The sequence below is a fragment of the Haematobia irritans genome, chromosome 4 (genome assembly GCF_050003625.1).
Source record: "Haematobia irritans isolate KBUSLIRL chromosome 4, ASM5000362v1, whole genome shotgun sequence".
NCBI classification, from domain to species: Eukaryota; Metazoa; Arthropoda; class Insecta; order Diptera; family Muscidae; genus Haematobia; species Haematobia irritans.
This window is the reverse complement of record NC_134400.1, coordinates 82,217,953-82,239,040: the sequence shown is the minus strand read 5'-3', so window position 1 is coordinate 82,239,040 and position 21,088 is coordinate 82,217,953. Positions and strand designations below refer to the sequence as shown.

General features: G+C 34.7%; 1 protein-coding gene across 2 annotated transcripts in view; it reads right to left on the bottom strand.

The window, feature by feature from the left end:
- The window catches only part of Girdin (protein girdin), a 71,326-nt gene that overhangs the window by 34,426 nt on the left and 15,812 nt on the right, over positions 1–21,088 (bottom strand). For both annotated transcript variants that reach the window (XM_075304591.1, XM_075304592.1), the window contains exon 2: positions 14–430. In XM_075304591.1, coding sequence (XP_075160706.1) covers positions 14–430 — 417 coding nt within the window. The remainder of the gene's footprint in view (positions 1–13; positions 431–21,088) is intronic.

Genomic DNA, 21,088 nt, shown 5'->3' with positions numbered 1-21,088 from the left:
ATTCTATGTTAACCTGTTTAATAAGTTCAACAATGGCATGTTGTGTTTCTAAATCCAATTCTTTTATTCGGGCAATAAAAAGCTCTTTATTGGGACATTGTACCGCGGCCCCCAAAAGTAGTGTGAGCAAGATTTTCATTTGTTCCAACCCTTGCTTAGATTCTGGCCCATATCCTAATATATAGCAATCAGGTAGAACTAGAATGGTCTGTCCTAATTCTTCTTCAAATAAAGTTTTTAAATTGCGGACTATACATTCAAAATTCTTAGCTCGAGCGATGCAGAGAGCATCACCACTGTGTTCTGTAATATTTCCAGGTATATTTTGGGGTTCTGGATCTATCTGAAGCCAAACACTGTGAATAATATGTCCGTCCAACAAGGATGAGTAACCAGAAAGAATTTCTGGGCGAGGTAAACATGATTCCAGCTAAAACATAAAAAGAATAAGTAATGAAATAAATTACCAAACAATTTTAAAATTAATTTTTATTATAAAAATAGTGACATTTTAATTTAATTTTTTTTAATAGCCTTTTCTCAAAAATTTGCATTTAAATTTCAAATCATTTTATCTTTGCAGTTCGATTTATTCAAAGTAGCTCAAATACTTTAGTGTTTAATTTAATTTTATATATGTATGTATTTTTTATTCTTTGTATACACAAAAAAAATCTGATTCAATCACGAAATTAATTGATCCAATTAATTTTTTAATTGAAATGTCTTCAATCACGAAAATGATAGTATCAATCACAGTTTTAATTGGGCATAGAAAAAATTCTTGATTAAAAATATAATTGATTTCATTAGCAGATTATTATTTTTTTAATTGATTCAATTAAAAATTCAATTGATTTTGATTGGAAACCCCATTAATTTTTTAATTAAAAATGTAAATATTTTCAATTACTTTCTGAATTGGCTTAGAGTTTTTATTTGGAATAACAATTGATTGTTTGAAATACATTTTTAATTATAAAATAAAAAATGTTCATCACTTGTTTAACTGACTTTGTCTTCCGAATTTGATTAAAAATGTAATTGTATCAATTAATTTTTTAATTAAAAATTTTTCAATTTTCAATCATTTACATAATTAACTTAATGTTTCTATCTTGATTAAAAAGTTAATTGTATCAATTAATTTATTAAGTGAAAACATTTTCAACTTCAATAAATTTTTTAATTGGAAACATTTTGGTGATATTTTTTCTGTGATATGCTGCTATCAATCATTGATAGGTAGGCTCGAACTCCAAGAACAGGATTAGCGTTGTACCTTCACACCGCTTCAGCAGCAGTATCCCCAGGAATCCTTTTAAGACCTACCTGGATCTAGCGCTCTAGAAAGTGAACATCAAACCTTACTTCCTGGGTGGTGTTTGGCTATTCATAATATGGCGATTTGGATGGTTACTGTGATAACAACCCAGGAGATACCGATTTGACAACATGTAATTGCGCTGCACATAAAGATGATCCAAGGGAGTTCTGCAGAGACAGCCTCTCACAGTTCTTGCAGCGTTATGACACGTCTTTATGTTATCCCACTTCTTCCGCAACCCAAGCGTCTTGAGGACCTCATCACGAATTGCACTGGTATGGGTAGTCGATATAAAAAGACTGTCCAATGTGATTTTGGACAATTTTTAGTCCGACATCGTAGTAATTTTCTCCTGAGGAGGATGCCATGGTCATAAAAATGACGACGAAAAGATCGACTTTTTACAGTTGAATAATATATATTTTACAGCATGTAAATTGATCAGGAAGACCCAATTAATAATTAATATCGTCGGTTAGCGCAAAACATAATCCATTTTTGGAGCAATGTCTTACATTAGAATAGAGTATATTATGGCAATACATTACAAACAGCACTTTGTATGACAAATCAAACAAAACAAAATGAACAAGGAAATTATTTAATATGCTTTACATAAGCTAATTAATTCTCAAGGTTCTCCAAATACAGGTCGAATATAATAAAAAAAAACATTTAAAATATAAGATTCTCCATAAGGCTAACACAAACACAAATGGACATAGGAATATCACACAACGCTTTATGATTGACATGCAGCTTTCATTGTTTATAGACCTCGACCGAAGGTTTTTTTTTGCCGAAGCCGATGTTCGGCAAAAAAGCAATAATCGGCCGAAGCCGATAATTTTCCTGTAATTTGTATATAAACAAATTTGGTGTGGTTTAGTTCAATATTAGCATATTTTATTCAACAAAGGCAAAAAACAAAACAAAAAGGTAATTCAGTCCATGTCTCATAATATATTCTTTTAGAACTAACAGACTTTTTAGTATTCAAAATTCAGTAGTTTGATATTATAATGGCAAACAAGGATTTTTTATAATTTTTGTTTAAATTTTATTTTTTTTACTGGGTGCTTTGACTGAGAACTAGAGGTGTGCGCGTGACACGAAATTATGTCGTGCGTGCGTGAGAAATAAAATCGGTCCGTGAATGTGCGTGAATAAAAATTCTGCAAAATCACGCTCACGAAAAAATTAAAATTTAATTCATACTCGTATGTTAACTGAAATTAATTTAGCTCTCGAACTATATTTTTTTTTAATTTTGTTGAGTTCCGTTTGGAAAATCTCGTGAGTCTCGTGAATTGTCGTGAATCGTGCGTGAGCGTGAGTGTTTAAAAGTAGTTCGTGCGTGAGTACTGGTTTTCATTTCGTGAATGTCCAGCACCAGTGTACCAAAACAAGTTAAACGCGAAAAAGAAACGATTAGGATTAAATGTTTAACAATCAAAGAAATTAAGAGGTATATGTACAAATATCCAGGGATTACTGAACAATTTTACACAATTGGAAATAATAATGTCAACAGAAAATCAAGACTTTGTAGTGTTAACAGAAACTCATATAACAAAAGATATTAATGAAAATGAAATATATATAGATGGTTATGATCAAACTATAACATATTCAATCTCAAACAGAACTGGTGGAGTAGTAACTTATGTAAAGCAATCTTATGATATAGTAAAAATGGATGCAATAGTGGATGAGATTAACAAGTATTGGATAAATATTTGCAAAATTAAAAACGGAAATATAAATTATCTAATAGCGGCTGTATACAGATCTTCCAGCGGGAGTGAAACTATGTTCTGTGATAAATTTGAAGAAATCATGGAGAATGTATGTGATAATAACTGTGATACAATAATAACCGGAGATTTTAATATTGACCGGTCCAAAGATGAATTTTACAAAAATAAGTTAGCCAATATAATTAATGATAACGGAATGAAACAAATTATGAGCGACTATGTTATAACTAATACAGACAAAGTTAATACACAAATAAGCAAAACATGTAAAATATCAGATCATGAAGCCATAAACATAGATATTGAGTACAATAATGAAGTGAACAGAACTCAATGTAAAGAGATAGAAAGTTTTAAATATAACAAAAAATTTTTCAAGGAAGAAGTAAATAGAATTTTAGAAATGAATGAAAATTATGAACTAAATGATATTGTGTTAAAATTAGACATTAGTTTTGAAAAAACAGTTCAGAAATTTACTAGAAAGATGAAAGTTGTAGAACAGAAACATACTAATAAATGGTTTAATAGAGATTTGCAAGCGAAAAAACAGGACAAGATTATGAAATATCGAAGAGCAAAAATAGTTAATTCTATAGCATCATGAAATGAATATAAGAAAACAAGAAACGAATATATAATGATGATACAAAATGAAAAAAAAAAACAAGTATATTACCAACCAAATAAATAGTGCAATAGACCAAAAACAAATGTGGCGAAATATAAAAAAAAACTTAGTATTAAAACAAAGGAAGACTGTGATACATTCTGTGATATTTGATGAAATAGAGTATAAGGATGACAAAACTATTGCTAATAAATTTAATAATTATTTTATAGACAGTATTAAAACTATTCGTGATAATATAGATAACATACAATATGTGAACCAAATTAATTTGACAAATTCCAAATTCATTTTTCGTGCAATAAATATACAAGAATTACTAAACATATGTTCTAGATTAAAAGCAAAACCAGATTTCAATAAAATAAATATTAAAATGATAATAGATACATGGGACAAAACTGGTTATATTTTATTAAAAATTATAAACAAATCACTTGAGACAGGCGAATTTCCCGCAAACTGGAAAGAATCAATGGTTACACCAATAGAGAAAGTTTCTAAAACAAAAAAATTTGAAGAATACCGACTAATTAACACGCTAAAACTTGCGAAAAAATAATAGAAAAAATAGTTCATGAGCAACTTGAAAAATATATGGAAGAAAATAATCTGTACTCGAAATATCAATCTGGATTTCGAAAAAACCACTCTTGTGAAACAGCTGTAAACTATGTAATAAATAGATGGAAGAGTATAGAAAAGAATAAGAAGATTATGGCACTATTTTTAGACTTTAAACGCGCATTTGAAACCATTGACAGAGAGAAGAACTGAAGTGGTTTATATCATATCTTGAAGGAAGAAAACAAGTTACAAAAGTGAATGGTACACGATCTGAATCTGTGAGTAATGACTTTGGGGTCCTACAAGGATAAGTTCTAGGAGCATTGTTATTCATTATATATATAAATGATATGCCAAATATACTAAATAAATCGGAGATTATACTTTATGCGGATGATACACTAATTTTTACAGAGGCAGAATCAAGCAACGAATGTTATGACAATCTTGTATATGATATAAACAATATAAATATTTGGTTAAAAATAAATAAGTTAAAATTACACGAATCAAAAACTAAAATAATTGAAATAAACATGGAAAGTGATAAAATATTTAAAATAAATGATGAAACAATCGAAAAAGTTAAATATATTAAGTACCTCGGTTTCATGATAGACAAAGAATTAAAATTTAAAGACCATGTCGATTACATATGTAAAAAAAATTGGTAAAAAATTGGTTTATTTAGACGAATTAGGAATCAAATATCAATAAACACAGCATTTAATGTATATAATACAGTAATTAAACCACATTTTGAGTACGGGCCAACAATCTCTTCACTTGTTGCACTAAAACACAAATTCAAAGGCTGCAAAAACTACAAAATAAAGGAATGAGAATAATACTAAAAGCAAATAGATACACAAACATAAAGTGGATGCTGAATACACTACAATGGCTGGATATTAACCAAAGACTTCAATTCAACACGATAATATTTATAAACAAGTATATACAGCAGTAAGTTCGGCCGGGCCGAATCTTAAATACCCACCACCATGAACCAAATATTAGGGTTTCCTTTGAAATTTCAGGAGGGCTTGAGGACTTGAGGACACTACCCGAAGATAAATTTAAAGATTTCACCTATGAGGACTATATCAGATTCTGGATTTATAAGAACCATTTTTGTTTGAGGTTTAGAGGAATCATTAACATCTCTTGTAAGTGTGCAAGAAAATTATAAAATAACGTCAGGATTTGAAATCTTAAATCTGTAGAAGTAAAATCTGGAAATTTTACATTGAGTTTCAAGCAATTTTCATGATCAGTGCGCCTTCTACACCCTCAAGAAGTGAAGTCGGTCTATATGGAGGCATTACCAAATGGACCGATAAAAACTTAATCCACGGTTTTGTGAGCCTAAAATACCAGAATATTTACAATTTCAGGCATATCAGATAAAAACTACGGTTTCTAGAAACCCAAGGAGTTAAATCGGGAGATCGTTTTTATGAGGGCTATACTAAAATATGGACCGATACTCACCATTTTCGGCACACCTCTTTGTGACCCGAAAATACCTCTAGATTTCCAATTTCAGGCAAATAGGATGAAAACTTCGGATTCTAGAAGCCCAAGAAGTACAATTGGGAAATCGGTCTATATGGGGGCTATACCAAAATATGGACCGATACTCACCATTTTCGGCACACCTCTTTATGGTCCTAAAATACATCTAGATTTCCAATTTCAGACAAATTGGATAAAAACTACGGTTTCCATAAGCCCAAGACCCATAAGCCCAAGATCGGTCTATATGGGGGCTATACCAAAATATGGACCGATACTCACAATTTTTTTTGGCACACGTATTTGTGGTCCTACAATACCTCTAGATTTCCAATTTCAGGTAAATTGAATAAAAACTGCGGTTTCTATACGCCCAAGAAGTAAAATCGGGAGATCGGTCTATATGGGGGCTATACCAAATCGTGGACCGATACTCACCATTTTTGGCACACGTATTTGTGGTCCTACAATACCTCTAGATTTCCAATTTCAGGTAAATTGAATAAAAACTGCGTTTTCTATAAGCCCAAGAAGTAAAATCGGGAGATCGGTCTATATGGGGGCTATACCAAAATATGTACCGATACTCACAATTTTTGGCACACCTCTTTATGGTCATAAAATACCTCCAGATTTCAAATTTCAGGCAAATTGGATAAAAACTACGATTTCTATAAGCCCAAGACCCCAAATCGGGAGGTCGGTTTATATGGGGACTATATCAAAACCTGGACCGATATAGACCATCTTCGAACTTGACCTGCCTGCAGACAAAAGACGAGCTTGTGCAAAATTTCAGCACGATTGCTTCATTATTGAAGACTGTAGCGTGATTACAACAGACAGACAGACAGACAGACAGCCAGACAGACGGACATCGTTATATCGTCTTAGAATTTCTCCCTGATCAAGAATATATATACTTTATATAGTCGGAAATCGATATTTCGATGTGTTACAAACGGAATGACAAACTTATTATACCCCCGTCACCATTCTATGGTTGTGGGTATAAAAATGCGAAATGGAAACACACCACAATACCTTTCAGAACAAATTCAATACGTCTCGGATGCACAACCCTATATGTTACGAAATACACACAATTTTAGGCTGAGAAGACTGGAAACCGAAAGAAAGCAAAGATCACTATTTTACAAAGGGCTACAATTATATAATAGTATACCTAATTGTCTTAAAAATGAAACAAATGTTATGTGTTTTAAATCTTTTATTAGTCAATTTGTTAAAATGAATTCAAGTTTGTAAGAATTTATATAACTACAATGAATATTATAAAGTATTAATAATACTACAAAATCAATCAATAAAAAAATGTGCGTGAGAGGGATTGGCTACCACACGTATCGTGCGTGAATAAACATTTTGCTTCACGCTCATGTGTGTGAAAATAAATTATAATGGATCTCGTTATAAAATCACAAAATGTGGAATGGAAGTAGAAACCGAGATCTACTCAAGCACATAACTCATGTGTTCCAGACCCGCTGGGGAGCGGAGATATTGCCAACTTTGTGTTATGACCCACTCATCCTGGAGAGAAATTTCCAAATGTCTTCCAAACGGAAATATGTCGGCTGACCAAACCAACGTGGAATGGAAGTAGAAACTGAGATCTACTCAAGCACATAACTCATGTGTTCCAGACCCGCTGGGAGCCGAGATATTGGCCAATTTGTGTTATGGGCCACTCATCCTGGACAGAAATCTCAAAATTTCTTCCAAATGATGTTCCAGTTATGGTTTCCCATTTCCGTCATGGTTTCCCATTTCATCACCATACTGTTCCCAACCGCCTACCTATCTCATCCATTTCCCTCCTCCATCGTTGCGATCTATTATCACATCCCATACACCCAAATTACGAGGGCCCTATACGAGTATCATAAAAATTTTGTACTCCATGCGCAATAATAAATAATAATATAATTTGATTGTGGGCGGCTATCATTTACCGGCAATTAGAATCTGCTAATTTTTTCTTATTAGTTGATTTTTATAACTGTTAACGGTTACAATTTTTAATGTCACACTTTGCGTTTAAATACAAAATTCGTTTGCCATTTCAGAAGCAAAATTTTCCTTTTGAGAAGTGGAAGTGTTCAATATTTTCCATTCCCTCGAAATTCTTTTTTTATTACTTGTTGGTTTAGTCGTTGCTCTTAGCAAAAAACTCTAAAAACGTAAGAGAAAATAATTCAATAACACAGTATTTCGATTTAAGAAAGTGTATAAGATTGTACTCCGATTTAAGAAACCTTAATAAGACTGCAATTTAAGCAATTTTACCCAAATTTCTAGTACGATCTCACGCATTACAATTAAAAAAACTCAAAGTTTAAAACAAATGCAATACATTACATTAAATACGCATTAACAATATTGTACAATATTATAAATTGATCGATGGTACTCGCATATTGTAAATTATATTGTCTCTTTAATAACTTTTTATTTCATAAACAAATTTAATATATTAAATCAATATGTAATTAATACCTGTAGACAAAAAATATATTGACAAAAAATACGTAAAGGAGATAAAAATATATCGTTTTAAATATTTTCAAAAATGTTCATTTTTGAGATTTTACACTAAGGTCAAAAGTTCCACTAAGTGGGTAGTATCTCGGCTCCTCAGCGGGTCTGGAACACAAGGTTTGTGTTTTTGAGTAGATCTAGATTTCTACTTCCATTCCCCGTTGGTTTTGTCAACCCACATATTTCCATTTGGAAGAAATTTGGAAATTTCTCTCCAGAATGAGTGGGTCATAACACAAAGTGGGCAATATCTCGGCTCCCCAGCGGGTCTGGAACACATGAGTTATGTGCTTGAGTAGATGTCGGTTTCTACTTCCATTCCACGTTGGTTTGGACAGCCCACATATTTCCGTTTGGAAGAAATTTGGAAATTTCTCTCCAGGATGAGTGGGTCATAACACAAAGTGGGCAATATCTCGGCTCCTCAGCGGGTCTGGAACACATGAGTTATGTGCTTGAGTAGATCTCGGTTTCTACTTCCATTCCACGTTAGTTTAGTCAGCCCAAATATTTCCGTTTGGAAGAAATTTGGCAATTTCTCTCCAGGATGAGTGGGTCATAACACAAAGTGGGCAATATCTCGCCTCCTCAGCGGGTCTGGAACACATGAGTTATGTGCTTGAGTAGATCTCGGTTTCTACTTCCGTTCCACGTTGGTTTGGTCAGCCCACATATTTCCTTTTGGAAGAAATTTGGAAATTTCTCTCCAGGATGAGTGGGTCATAACACAAAGTGGGCAATATCTCGGCTCCCCAGCGGTTCTGGAACACAAGGCTTGTGTTGTGTGGTAGATCCCGATTTCTACTTCCATTCCCAGTTGGTTTTGTCAACCCACACTTGTTTTTTTGCAGTCTGTGGCCCACTGTATAAAAGTGGTCATATCTCCATACCACTGATTATTATGGAGTATTGGTACACCTTTTTGGATAGAGTTCGACCCACATTATACAATTTGATATGTTATTTTAACTAATTTACGCGTTTTGTGCATTTTGTTACAATTATTTTTTGGCCAAAAATCCATTATAATGTAGCTTTAGTTCCAAATTTGACATATAGGGGTCGCTCATTTTGTGGTTTTATAACGAGATCCATTATAATTTATTTTCACACACATTTCACGCGCACACCTCTACTGAGAATTCAACACTGGGACAATTCGATATGAAATAAATAATTCAAAAAGCATCGTTCGGTTAATCGGCCTCTTAATGCTGAAGGCCGATTATCGATTTTTGGCCGAAAGCCGATTCTTCGGTCGAGCTCTAATTGTTTATAATTGATATTCAAGAGAGCTCGATCGAAACTAACTTTTGCGCCGAAGCCGATGTTCGGCAAAAAGAGTTCACACATATTAAATAAATTAGGATCATTGATAGAAGGTTAGGTTAGGTTAGGTATAGTGGTAGCCAGATATTTCAGGCTCACTTAGACTATTCAGTCGATTGTGATGAACTTCTCTCTTATCACTGAGTGCTGCCCGATTCTATGTTAAGCTCAAAGACAAGGTACCTCCTTTTTATAGCCGAGTCCGAACATGCAAACTTAACCTAAGTTGAAAATTTTGTTTGTTTTTATGTTATCATGCACAGCAAGATTTAGATGTAATAAATTAAAATAAATTAATTATATGGTACAATTACCGATTCTTCGGTGGAGCTCTATTTGTTTATAATTGATATTCCAGAGAGCTCGATTAAAATGAATTTTTTCGCCGAAGCCGATGTTCGGCCAAAAGAGTTCACACATATTAAATAAATTAGGATCATTGATAGAAGGTTAGGTTAGGTATAGTGGTAGCCCGATATTTCAGGCCCACTTAGACTATTCAGTCGATTGTTATACCACAGTGGTGAACTTCTCTTATCACTGAGTGCTGCCCGATTCTATGTTAAGGTCTATGTTAAGCTTATTTTCTGCATGAAAATAAAATCATACCCTAAGACAGTTACAATTACAATACAATAGCAGTAATACTATAAACACTTAAATATAAAAATATATAAATAACAATTAAAAATATAGATCTAATAATTTTTTTTGTTTTAGTTTTTTTAATAATAATATAAATAACACAGAATGAGAATAATAACAATATAAAAATAACTTTAATATAAAAATTACCAAAAATGACACTTTGCCACAATTTACTACTTATAAAATTTCTTATATAAAAATGAATTTAGGTACAATTTCAGTTATGCATTTTCAAGAAGTTTAATTTAAATGTCATTTAGTACGATATAATCATAAAGTTTTCGGTTATATGTTTTTGGCGTCAAATTAAGTCTTTAAAGAGGCGGGTAAAATATTAAACAACCGAGCAACTCTTACAAGAAACGATTTTTCTAACACAGTATATAACTTTGGAATGACAATATGGGAATTTAAACAATTCAATTACAAATAAAGGCTCCTGAGCCCTGATAATCTTATACAAATTTCTAATATTCACGAAATCATTAAATGTACAACCAAGGAAGTCCAACACATAAGTAATATGATCATACCATTTGACAGAGTACACGCAACACACTATGAAATAGTAACCGGAGTTTTCTTACTAAGTAGCCGTAGCTACAGTATGCAAAATCCGTATTCGTACACCCTCGATGAAATAGGAAAATCGCTATAAACTTAAGGTGTGTAATAGCAAATCCAAAAAGTTTTTCAAATTAATATTGTTTATGCAAAATACAAACGACACAAAAAAATATATCACCGTGTTACATCAATTCTAGTGTAGATGGCGCTTTTTTAATTTTATTTGAAACAAAACCCGTATTCGTACACTTGATCTGGGATCTGGGAATGTAACCCAGATCTTCCAACCGCCGATTGGAAGGTTGGTCGTTTGGATGAGGTGGATGGACCAAGACGACATGCGGTGTTTATATTAAACATAGAGTCGCTGCCACATCTAGCCCAGACCCAAGGACGCGTAAGTTATGGCTTTCATGATATCCATATGAAGGTATACAAAAGCGATCAGCCAAAGGATACCGAAACGGACAAGCCTCCGGTAGAGTCAGCAGTGAAAAAATCTCCTAGCGAAGCCGAAGGAGACATAAAGCCTGCAGACTATAGCGAAAATCATATGCGGGAAGCAGCGTTGCCAATTTAGCTTTTTTCCCGCTAGATTTGGCTTTTTTTGAAGACGTTTAGCGGGAAAAAAATGCATTTAGCTTTTAGCTTTTTTTCTGGCTTTTTTTGTGACCCTTTTAGCTATTTTTGGTTTTTTTTTTTATTTTCGACACGTTTCTATTGATATATGGATAAAACGGCGTTTTTATCTAAGCCTTGCTGCAAGAATAAGGGTTTCCACATATTTCAAAGCTCAGTTGAAACATTAATAATGATTCCAGCCACTATGCGGGCATTTTTGTAGCAAATACACCTTGTTGTAAAGTTTTTTCATCATATTCATAAAAGTTATCATTTGACTCGTTTATCTTTTTTATGTTATTATAATATTCTAAAGAGATTACGATATTACTGAATTAAAATAGTAGATGTGAATTGCTTAGTGCACTGAAAAAATATTGTCGTGAGGCCAAAGATTTCATCTCTTTCAAATACGAACGCGAATTTTGGTTATAATAGCATTTGTAAATTTCTCATATAAAAACTGTTTTCCTTGTCCAAAAGACGATAAAGTCGTTTTGTCCTTCTTCTTTTCATGAAAGAATGAAGAATTAATGAAATAGTCTTTAAATGTGAGGTGTTTTTACTTCTTGACCACAAACCAAAATAGCGTTCAAAAATAGAAGATGTTTTTTAACACTTTATTTTAAAAACGTATACATACAATAATTTCTACTTGAAGTCGAGTCTGAATTTGGAAATTTAAGTTGGCGTTAGCACGTTTTTAAAGCACTTTGATAGGTCTTGAAGAAAAGGAAAATGTTTTTACTGGGAAATGTAAACTGTAGGTATTTTCTACAATTTAAATAAAAGTAATGTATTTCGAATTTCTCACAATTTCAAAACCAAACTAAAATTTTATTTTCAAAAATGACAAATCATTTTTTACCAAATCCAAAGCATGCTTAGATTATTTAATATTTTAAGATAACAAGTAAATAAAATAGTGGTGTTGGGAAGGTAGCTCCCACAAAACGAAGGACTTCCAATAAAAAATTTGTGATAGTAATCAAAATGTATCGAATGTATCGAAATAAAGCCTTTAAGTTTGTTAAATTTCAATCAAAAATGTGACTTTTTATACAAAAAAAATTAGCTTTTTTCTAGCTATTTTTTAGCATCTTTTAGCCTTTTTTAGCTATTTTTTTGGGCAAATCTAGCGGTTTTTGGTGAAACAATTCTGGCAACGCTGGCGGGAAGTTTCTACAGGCTCAAGCCTCACCAAAGCTGAACCGCGGATTGTTGCGAGAGTCACCGAGATCTGTGAAGACGAAGCCCTTGATGACTCAATTGAAGCGGCTGATGTGACGGTGGTTGAAAATTTGGATGGTTCTACGGTTCCTCCAGATAAATCTTCATCATTGTAAGGCCGCTTGTGCTGCCTTAAAAGTTCTCCTGATGAAAGGAGACATAGATATAGTTCTTATTCAAGAACCATACATATATAAGGACAAGATCTGTGAATTAAGCACTCCGGGTTTCAAACTTTTGCATAATACCGGTAACGATATAAATCGAGCATGTATAATTGCTAAAAACGAACTAAACTTGTTTCTGCTTCCTTCATTGAGCAATGCAGACACTGTCGTAGCCAGTCTAGAGATATCCACATGCAAATATTGGGTATCTTCGGTCTACATGGTACATGATAGGGATATGCCACCCTGTGCCGTTAAGACCTTAGTTGAGGAGTCACTAAAAACAAAGATAAAACTCATTATGGGATGCGATGCAAATGCACATCATAGTATTTGGGGAAGTAGTGATACTAATGCAAGGGGAGAGTCGCTAATAGAGTTTATTTTGCGTACTAACCTGGTAGTTTGCAATAAGGGAGATGCACCAACCTTCGTCACCAGGAACAGACAAGAGGTTTTGGACGTAACGTTGACCTCTCCGGAACTGAATGATAAGATATCTGAGTGGCAAGTTTTGAGGGAACATAGCTTCTCAGATCATCGCTACATCAGTTTCAGATTGGCTGTTCGTACTTCAAAGACCATATTTCCGCCAAATGTTAGGAAAGCTGATTGGAATAGGTATAGGGAATCGTTCAATTTGATGATACCGGAAGTGCCGGAGACAAATATGAGCACTGTGCAGTGGAGTGGATTACTAAGGCCTTCAACATTTCACTGAAAGCTTGTAAGAGATTCTGGATCCTATTTTAGCCGGTATTTTTTTTTTAGTCTGGCAACGAGGGAGATTGAGTTATTTTCCTTGTTTTGAATTGTCTACTCTTACTGGAGAAATTTGGAGTATACTCTAATGCTCTCTTAGCTTCAAAGTTTTCCCTTTAAGGCATGATTTCGATTTCGAATGTTTCTCCCATACTCTCCTTCTTTCGGACTTTTTATAATTCCCCTGCATATTCATAGAGCCGTTATGATTTTTTTTTAATGCTAGAAAAGAGGACAGAAACATTATTGCAAAACTTAGCGGTTCCCCTTTCGGGTATAAAAGAGGTTTGTACCAGACAAAGCAGGCAGTTCACGTGTTGCTTTTGAACCAGAATGATTTTTTTTGCGCTGAGCGATTTAACACCAAGTTAATATTAAAAGTACACGTGGGAGTTCTTTTTATTATAAAGAAAAATTAATTACAAGAAAGAAAAATAAATTCTTTTAGATGATTTATGAGAAACATTATCCGATAATAATGGACAATAGAATTCGCCATATAAAACAATGTGACACGCCTTTTCTCAAAATAGGCACAATAAATAAATAATTTTGAAGCAAGTGCGAATGTGAAGGCTGAACTTTAAAAGAATATGAACTTTCCCACATGCAAAAACAAAAGTGCTACAGTGAAAGCAGGACGATTCAAAGAGCCTCGTTTATTGGCTAATTTAAAACTTTTCTATCCTCATTACCTACCAAAAACATTCAAGTGGTTCATTTTTGTTTTTTCGTAATAAAAACAAAAACCTTTAAAAAAAAAAATAAAAAACAACTAATAAAAGAAAATGAAGTCCTTTAGTTTGCACCAATAATAATCTTCCTTAAGAAAAGCAAATTGTAAACCGTAAATAATATAAAAAAAAAGACAAAAAAAAAATTGAAAAGATCATCTAAGTAAAATACCAACAACGATGTCCATGCCCATAAAGTGCTTATAAAAGACGACTTCACTATTAAGCTCAGTATGATCATCCCTGGAATTGGAGCAATGAAACTTCAAGGCACGAAATCTGCAACTCATTTATGTATTTGTAGTAAGTAGTTTTAGAGATTGAAATGTGCATGTGAATATGGTATGGAACAAAATTATAGTATATTTCAAAACGCATATATTTCTAAAATAAACCGAATTATTCAAAGAAAATTATACAAAAATAAAAGGTAGTCTTTAAGAACTTTAATTATTCCAAACCATAATCATATAAATACCATATCAGTATCAAACCATAAGCACCTAAATATACTCGTATCTGACCAGTATCATATAAGTACCAATACGAAAATATCAACAATATTTTCTTTTTATTAAATCAAAGTAATTTTACAAAAATCTGTATTCGGTATACATATGAAATCCTTGTACATTTAACTAATGAATTACTTGAGTGTATATATTAATTTTTTTGTAATAAACATATAACAATGAACATGAATCTTTGAGCGTCCTTCTTTATTGGGAGAGGAAGGCAATATTTGATAGTAACGAAAATGTCTAAACAGTGATCAAATAGAAAAAGGGGTAATCATAGAATGACGAGTGACATAGATTACCATAGGTGTTAATTAAAATTTTGGGAGGGAAAATTACACTCGAGTGACCAACTTCACCAGGTCACCCTACACTAGATGAGTTGATCATTTTGATTCTATGGTTGGTATGTACGTCATAAATTTATAAAATATGTGGCTAAATAAAATTTGTATGGCATGATAATTTTATGATTACGCGGCGTTGAAAAGGGGTCTGAAATCCACGCCACTATTACTAGAGCTAGTCGTTCCCAAGACCTTCATGCCCAGAATCTCTTTTCCGCTAACAATTGAATTCAGTATTTATATCCCCCGCGTAACATAATGGCGCCCAACGAAAATGACGTAGAACTTTTGTTATCTGTAAGATTTTACAGAAGAAATATAAATCAGACTATCAAATCTCTTTATTTTTTTTAAGGATCGACAAATATGCATACGCCCTCTGAATCTGGTGGAATACTCATCTAATGTCTTGCAACATACTTTCCTAATAATGAGATGTGTTTTACTAAAACTGCAATGCTGTTGTATTGCCCATTTTAGAAAGATTGTTCAAATTTCTTTTGGTTTAACATCACGGCTAAGAACTTAGTTTTACGAATCTATAGGACAATTTTTGACTTCAGATAATAAAGTGAGTAATCTTTTGCGATAGATTATTACTTTTCTCTTAGCCAGATAATTCTGATATTTCAGTAGACTATTGTTTTTTTTATATAAAATTTTGGAAACATATTGTATTGAACTTTGGAATTGTCGAAGCGAACATATAGCCTAGCGCTATGACATATGGTACTCAAAAGATTTTTTTTATTATTGCAATAGACTTCATTTTCTGAATTATATAATATTAGAGGAAATGTACGCATATTGCGAAATGTACGAAGGACATAGTCAGTAAATTTCTCGCATATAGAAAATACTAGTCATGTTCTTTATTTGATCACTGTTTTCTATGTAGTTCTTACAAATTTGCTGGATTCTCCCATATTAAAATAAACTGTGCATTTTTTTTATTTAACTGTCGATAAATTTTTCTTACACACTTAAACGGATTATTTATAATTTGTTGATGTGACGAACTACTAGTCCCAATAATATAGTATGAATACTAGGAGTTCATCACGAGGAGGAAAGGTTAATTTAAATACTTCTATAGGTCGAGGGTGGAAGCCTATTTCCCCAACCAGTATATCCCTTGAAAATTTAGTTGTGTCTTCGGGTTCGAAAACAACGCTAGAAAACCCTTCTTGTTCGAATAATACACGTAACAGTAGCCCTGATATAGGACTTGACGATACACCCTCAGTACAGTCTTTCCAATTTAACGACGATATACTTAATGACACTTTGTCACACAATTCGACTGTAATCGACAAAGCATACACGGAAGGGACTCAACAACCTACTTTACAGGACACTTTGGATCAGTCCAGTTTTCACGGATTTTCCCAAGGGCAAGGTCACCACAATATGGCAGGGGACAATGATCGAAACTCAGAGGCAGGGAATCAGGAGGGTAGCATTGGATCTGGTAATCTAAATAGGGAGCTGATATTGGTTATTCAGCAGTCAATTGGGTCTATTCGGCAGGAATTTAGAGACGAATTAAGTGAATTGCGTAATGCCATGTCCTCTATGAATCTTATCCCACCTCAGACAATTCCTGGCAGTGCTACCAACCAGAATGCCATCCAAATCAATAGTCCACCGACTCCTCGGAATAGAATTGACATTGAGAAGTGGAAAATCAATTTTGACGGCACAGGAAATGTTTCAGATTTCTTGTTCAAAATTGACACATTGCGCAAAAGGACACATTGTCCTTTGGATCATTTAATGGCCAATTTTCAAATCCTATTAAGCGGTAAGGCAGAAGAATGGTATTGGGAATTCATTAAACAGAATGAAAACCCTACCTACTCTCTACTAGAAGTGTCTCTGAGGCAAGAATTTTGTCCACTTGTTTCTGACCATGATGCTTTTATTCGGTTGCATATGCGTAGACAGCAACAAAAAGAATCGTATGATGATTTCCACTCTGCGATAGTTTCAATGAATTCCAAGTTAAGTGAGCCATTACAGCCATCACGTCTTATCGAAATTATAAAGGCGAATGTCAATACAGATCTTAGGGTTATGCTTTTCAACACGAGTACATCAGACTTATATACATTAAGGGAACACGCGAGAAGTGCCGAGCGCATACTTAAAGATGGCAAATTGCAACCACATGTCACGAAGGCGACTCGCTCCATAAATGAACTTGATTTTGGTGCAACTGGGGCAGATGATGCATCTGATCTGGAAATTGATCCTCAACTGGAAGCATATCAGATTCGCCGCACTAAACCCGACTATTCGCGCATCAAATGTTGGAATTGTTTATGTTTAGGACATTCCTATATTTACTGCCCGGAACAGGTACGAAACATTTTTTGTTATAAATGTGGCGAACGTGGAGTAGTGACCACGAAATGTACAAATGACCACACGGGAAACCGGAAATGGAGCGAGAAGGCAACCGGGGACTCTCGTTCCCAATCCAAAACCCCGAGTGCGTAAACGACCAAACGTATCATATTCCAAAGGAAGACGATACGAGGTTAAGGATGTTAGAATGTAGTGATAGAATTGATAAACCTAGCAAAATTATTAAATGTAGACTTCGTTTTCGGAAAAGAAAATATTTCAGAGGGCTAATCGAGTCCTCACTGTTGTGTAATTCGGTCGATGAGCGACCATTTGCGAAGATCGTTATTCTGAATGAGGGCCTTTATGGATTATTAGACTCGGGAGCTACCGTATCAGTTCTTGGCAAAGGAAGCCTAGAATTTCTCGAAAGAAATAATGTGAGCCTCAGGCCTTTTCGTGCCTTTATTTCAACAGCCGATGGCTCGAAAAGCTCAGTGCTAGGGCATTGTAATTTGCCAGTAATTTATAAGGGTGTAACGAAGGAAATAAATTTCTACATTGTTCCTTCACTCACTCAGGAGGCATATCTAGGGCTTGACTTCTGGCGCAGTTTTGCCATTGCTCCACAGATAATACCACCCATAGAGTCCCTTATGTTGGAATCGGACCAGGATTCAAGAATCCATTACCATGATTTGACGGCAGAGCAAAAGTTACAATTGAACTCCACTATACTCGAATTTCCATCATATGAGCGACTTGGTCTTGGTTGCACTAATCTTTTAGAGCATCACATCGATACTGGGGACTCGATGCCAATAAAGTGCAAACACTATCCCTTGTCACCGCCCAGACAGGCAGAGGTCTACCAGGAACTAATAGGTTACTGCAGATGGGAGTGATAGAGGAGTCTAACTCTCCCTGGTGCTTCCCAATAGTTAACGTTAGGAAACCCGGGAAAGTACGGATTTGCCTGGATTCAAGGAAACTGAATGCCATAACGAAAAAGGACTCGTATCCACTCCCACACATAAACGGTCTCCTAAGTCGGTTGAAAGATACCCATTTTATCAGTGGGATTGATCTTAAGGATGCTTTCTTTCAAATCCGACTCACTGAAGCTTCAAAGGAGAAAACAGCGTTCGCGGTCCCTGGTAGACCCCTCTACCAATACCGTGTAATGCCATTTGGGTTATGTAACGGCCCCCAATCGATGAGCCGTTTAATGGATCGGGCAATCCCATCGCGTCTACGAGAAAATGTCTTTATATATTTAGACGATTTGCTTGTTTGTAGCAGCACATTTGAGGGTCATATGCAACTACTTCGAGAAGTTGCAAAATGTCTGAGGGAGGCTGGTTTGACCATAAATATTTCGAAAAGCAAATTTTGCCAAAGCGAAATAAAATACTTGGGATACCGAATTGGTAAAGGATGCTTGAAAGTTGATCCAGATAAGGTGTCAGCAATTTCTGATTTTCCCTTACCAAAAAGTCCACGCCAAATACGCCGTTTTGTGGGCATGGCAAATTGGTATCGGTCTTTTATACCAAATTTCGCCGACCTATCTGGACCACTAACAGATTGCCTACGTAAGACCAATGGCCGATTTTTATTGACACCAGAAGCTATTGCTAGTTTTGACAGACTTAAGGTAGCTCTCTCAAATGCACCTGTATTGGCCCAACCTGATTTTTCGAGAGAATTCATCATTCAATGTGACGCATCTCGTGTTGGAGTTGGGGGTGTATTGTATCAGGTAGACGCTGATGGTAAGGAGAGACCTATTTCTTTCGTATCACAGAAGTTGAATCGTTCTCAGAAAAATTATACAGTCACAGAACTGGAGTGCCTTGCGGCTGTGGTTTGTGTTGCTCGTTTTAGACCCTACATTGAAGGACTCCCTTTCAGAATTGTGACGGATCATCATAGCTTGAAGTGGCTGATGACACAGAAAGATTTAAACGGCCGTCTTGCAAGATGGAGTCTGAAACTACAGGGTTACGATTTCGTAATGGAGCATCGAAAGGGCTCCCTTAATGTAGTTGCAGACGCCCTCTCAAGGTTTGATATCGATTCATTGAACATCGATAGGAGTCTTCCTGAAATTGACTTGTCTTAAGATGCTTTCAGTAGCCCCGAGTATGACGATTTGAGGAAAAGCGTCTCGGAGAACAAAAACGATATACCCGACATTTGCATACTCGATAATATGGTTTATAAGAGGGTAAAATTTCGCGAGGGGGTCCATAATGAAGAAGAAAGCTTATGGAGGCTATGGCTACCAAAGACTTTAACAGAAGATGCAATTCGCTTAGCCCATACCTTGAATTGTCACGGCGGATATTTCAAGACACTGTCCCGCATCCGCCAGAAATACTTTTGGCCATCAATGGCTAGAGACGTGAGATTATTTGTTAGCCAATGTGATGATTGTAAGATGATGAAACCTCCGAATCAAATTCTTCGTCCCCCTATGGGTGAGCAATTTAAGACGGTTCGGCCACTACAGCGCCTTTACTGTGATTTCCTGGGGCCATATCCCTGTACTAAGTCTAAAAATACCCACTTATTTATAGCTATAGATCATTTTACGAAATTTATATTTCTACATCCCATGAGAAAAGCGACCTCGACTAATGTGATTGATTTTTTGCAGAACAGGATTTTCAACACGTTCGGAGTGCCACAATATATCCACAGTGATAATGCAAAACAATTTGTATCAAAGGAGATGCAAGATTTCTTTAGTGTCTATGGCATAAAGCACATTAAAACAGGGTTATATTCGCCACAGGCGAATGCTTCAGAGCGCGCAAATAGGGAGTTGATATCGAAAATTCGTTTTTATTTGAAAGATGAAAAGAATCATCTTCATTGGGATGCTACCATAACACAGATTTTGACAGTTTTACGGAGTGATTATCATGCCTCCATACAATGCTCTCCATATTATGCCATGTTTGGGCAGAACATGTGTTTGCATGGCTCAACATATCCTCTATTAGGAAAATTGAACATGCTAACTGATGACACAATTATAAAGAAAGTTGATAAGTTATCAAATATAAGGGATAAAATTGCCCATAACCTCGATCTATCACATGGAAAAGCTGGAAAGACATATAATACCCGCACTAGGAATATATCTTATAAGGAGGGGCAGGAGATATTTAGGAGAAACCGTGTCATCAGCAATTTTAAAAACGCCGTGAACTCTAAGTTCGCAGCAAAATATGTGAAAGGAAGAATACGGAAACGCATTGGAAATTCATTATACGACGTGGAAGACCTCAAAGGTAATCTGGTTGGTAGGTTCCACGCTTGTGATCTCAAGCCTTAAATTAAATAACAATTATGCCCGGCTTACGTGGGTCGCGCCACACGTTTCTTTTCGTATTCAGAATCCTTTTCCTGTTCGCCATCTAATTTGAAAAATTTATAGCGA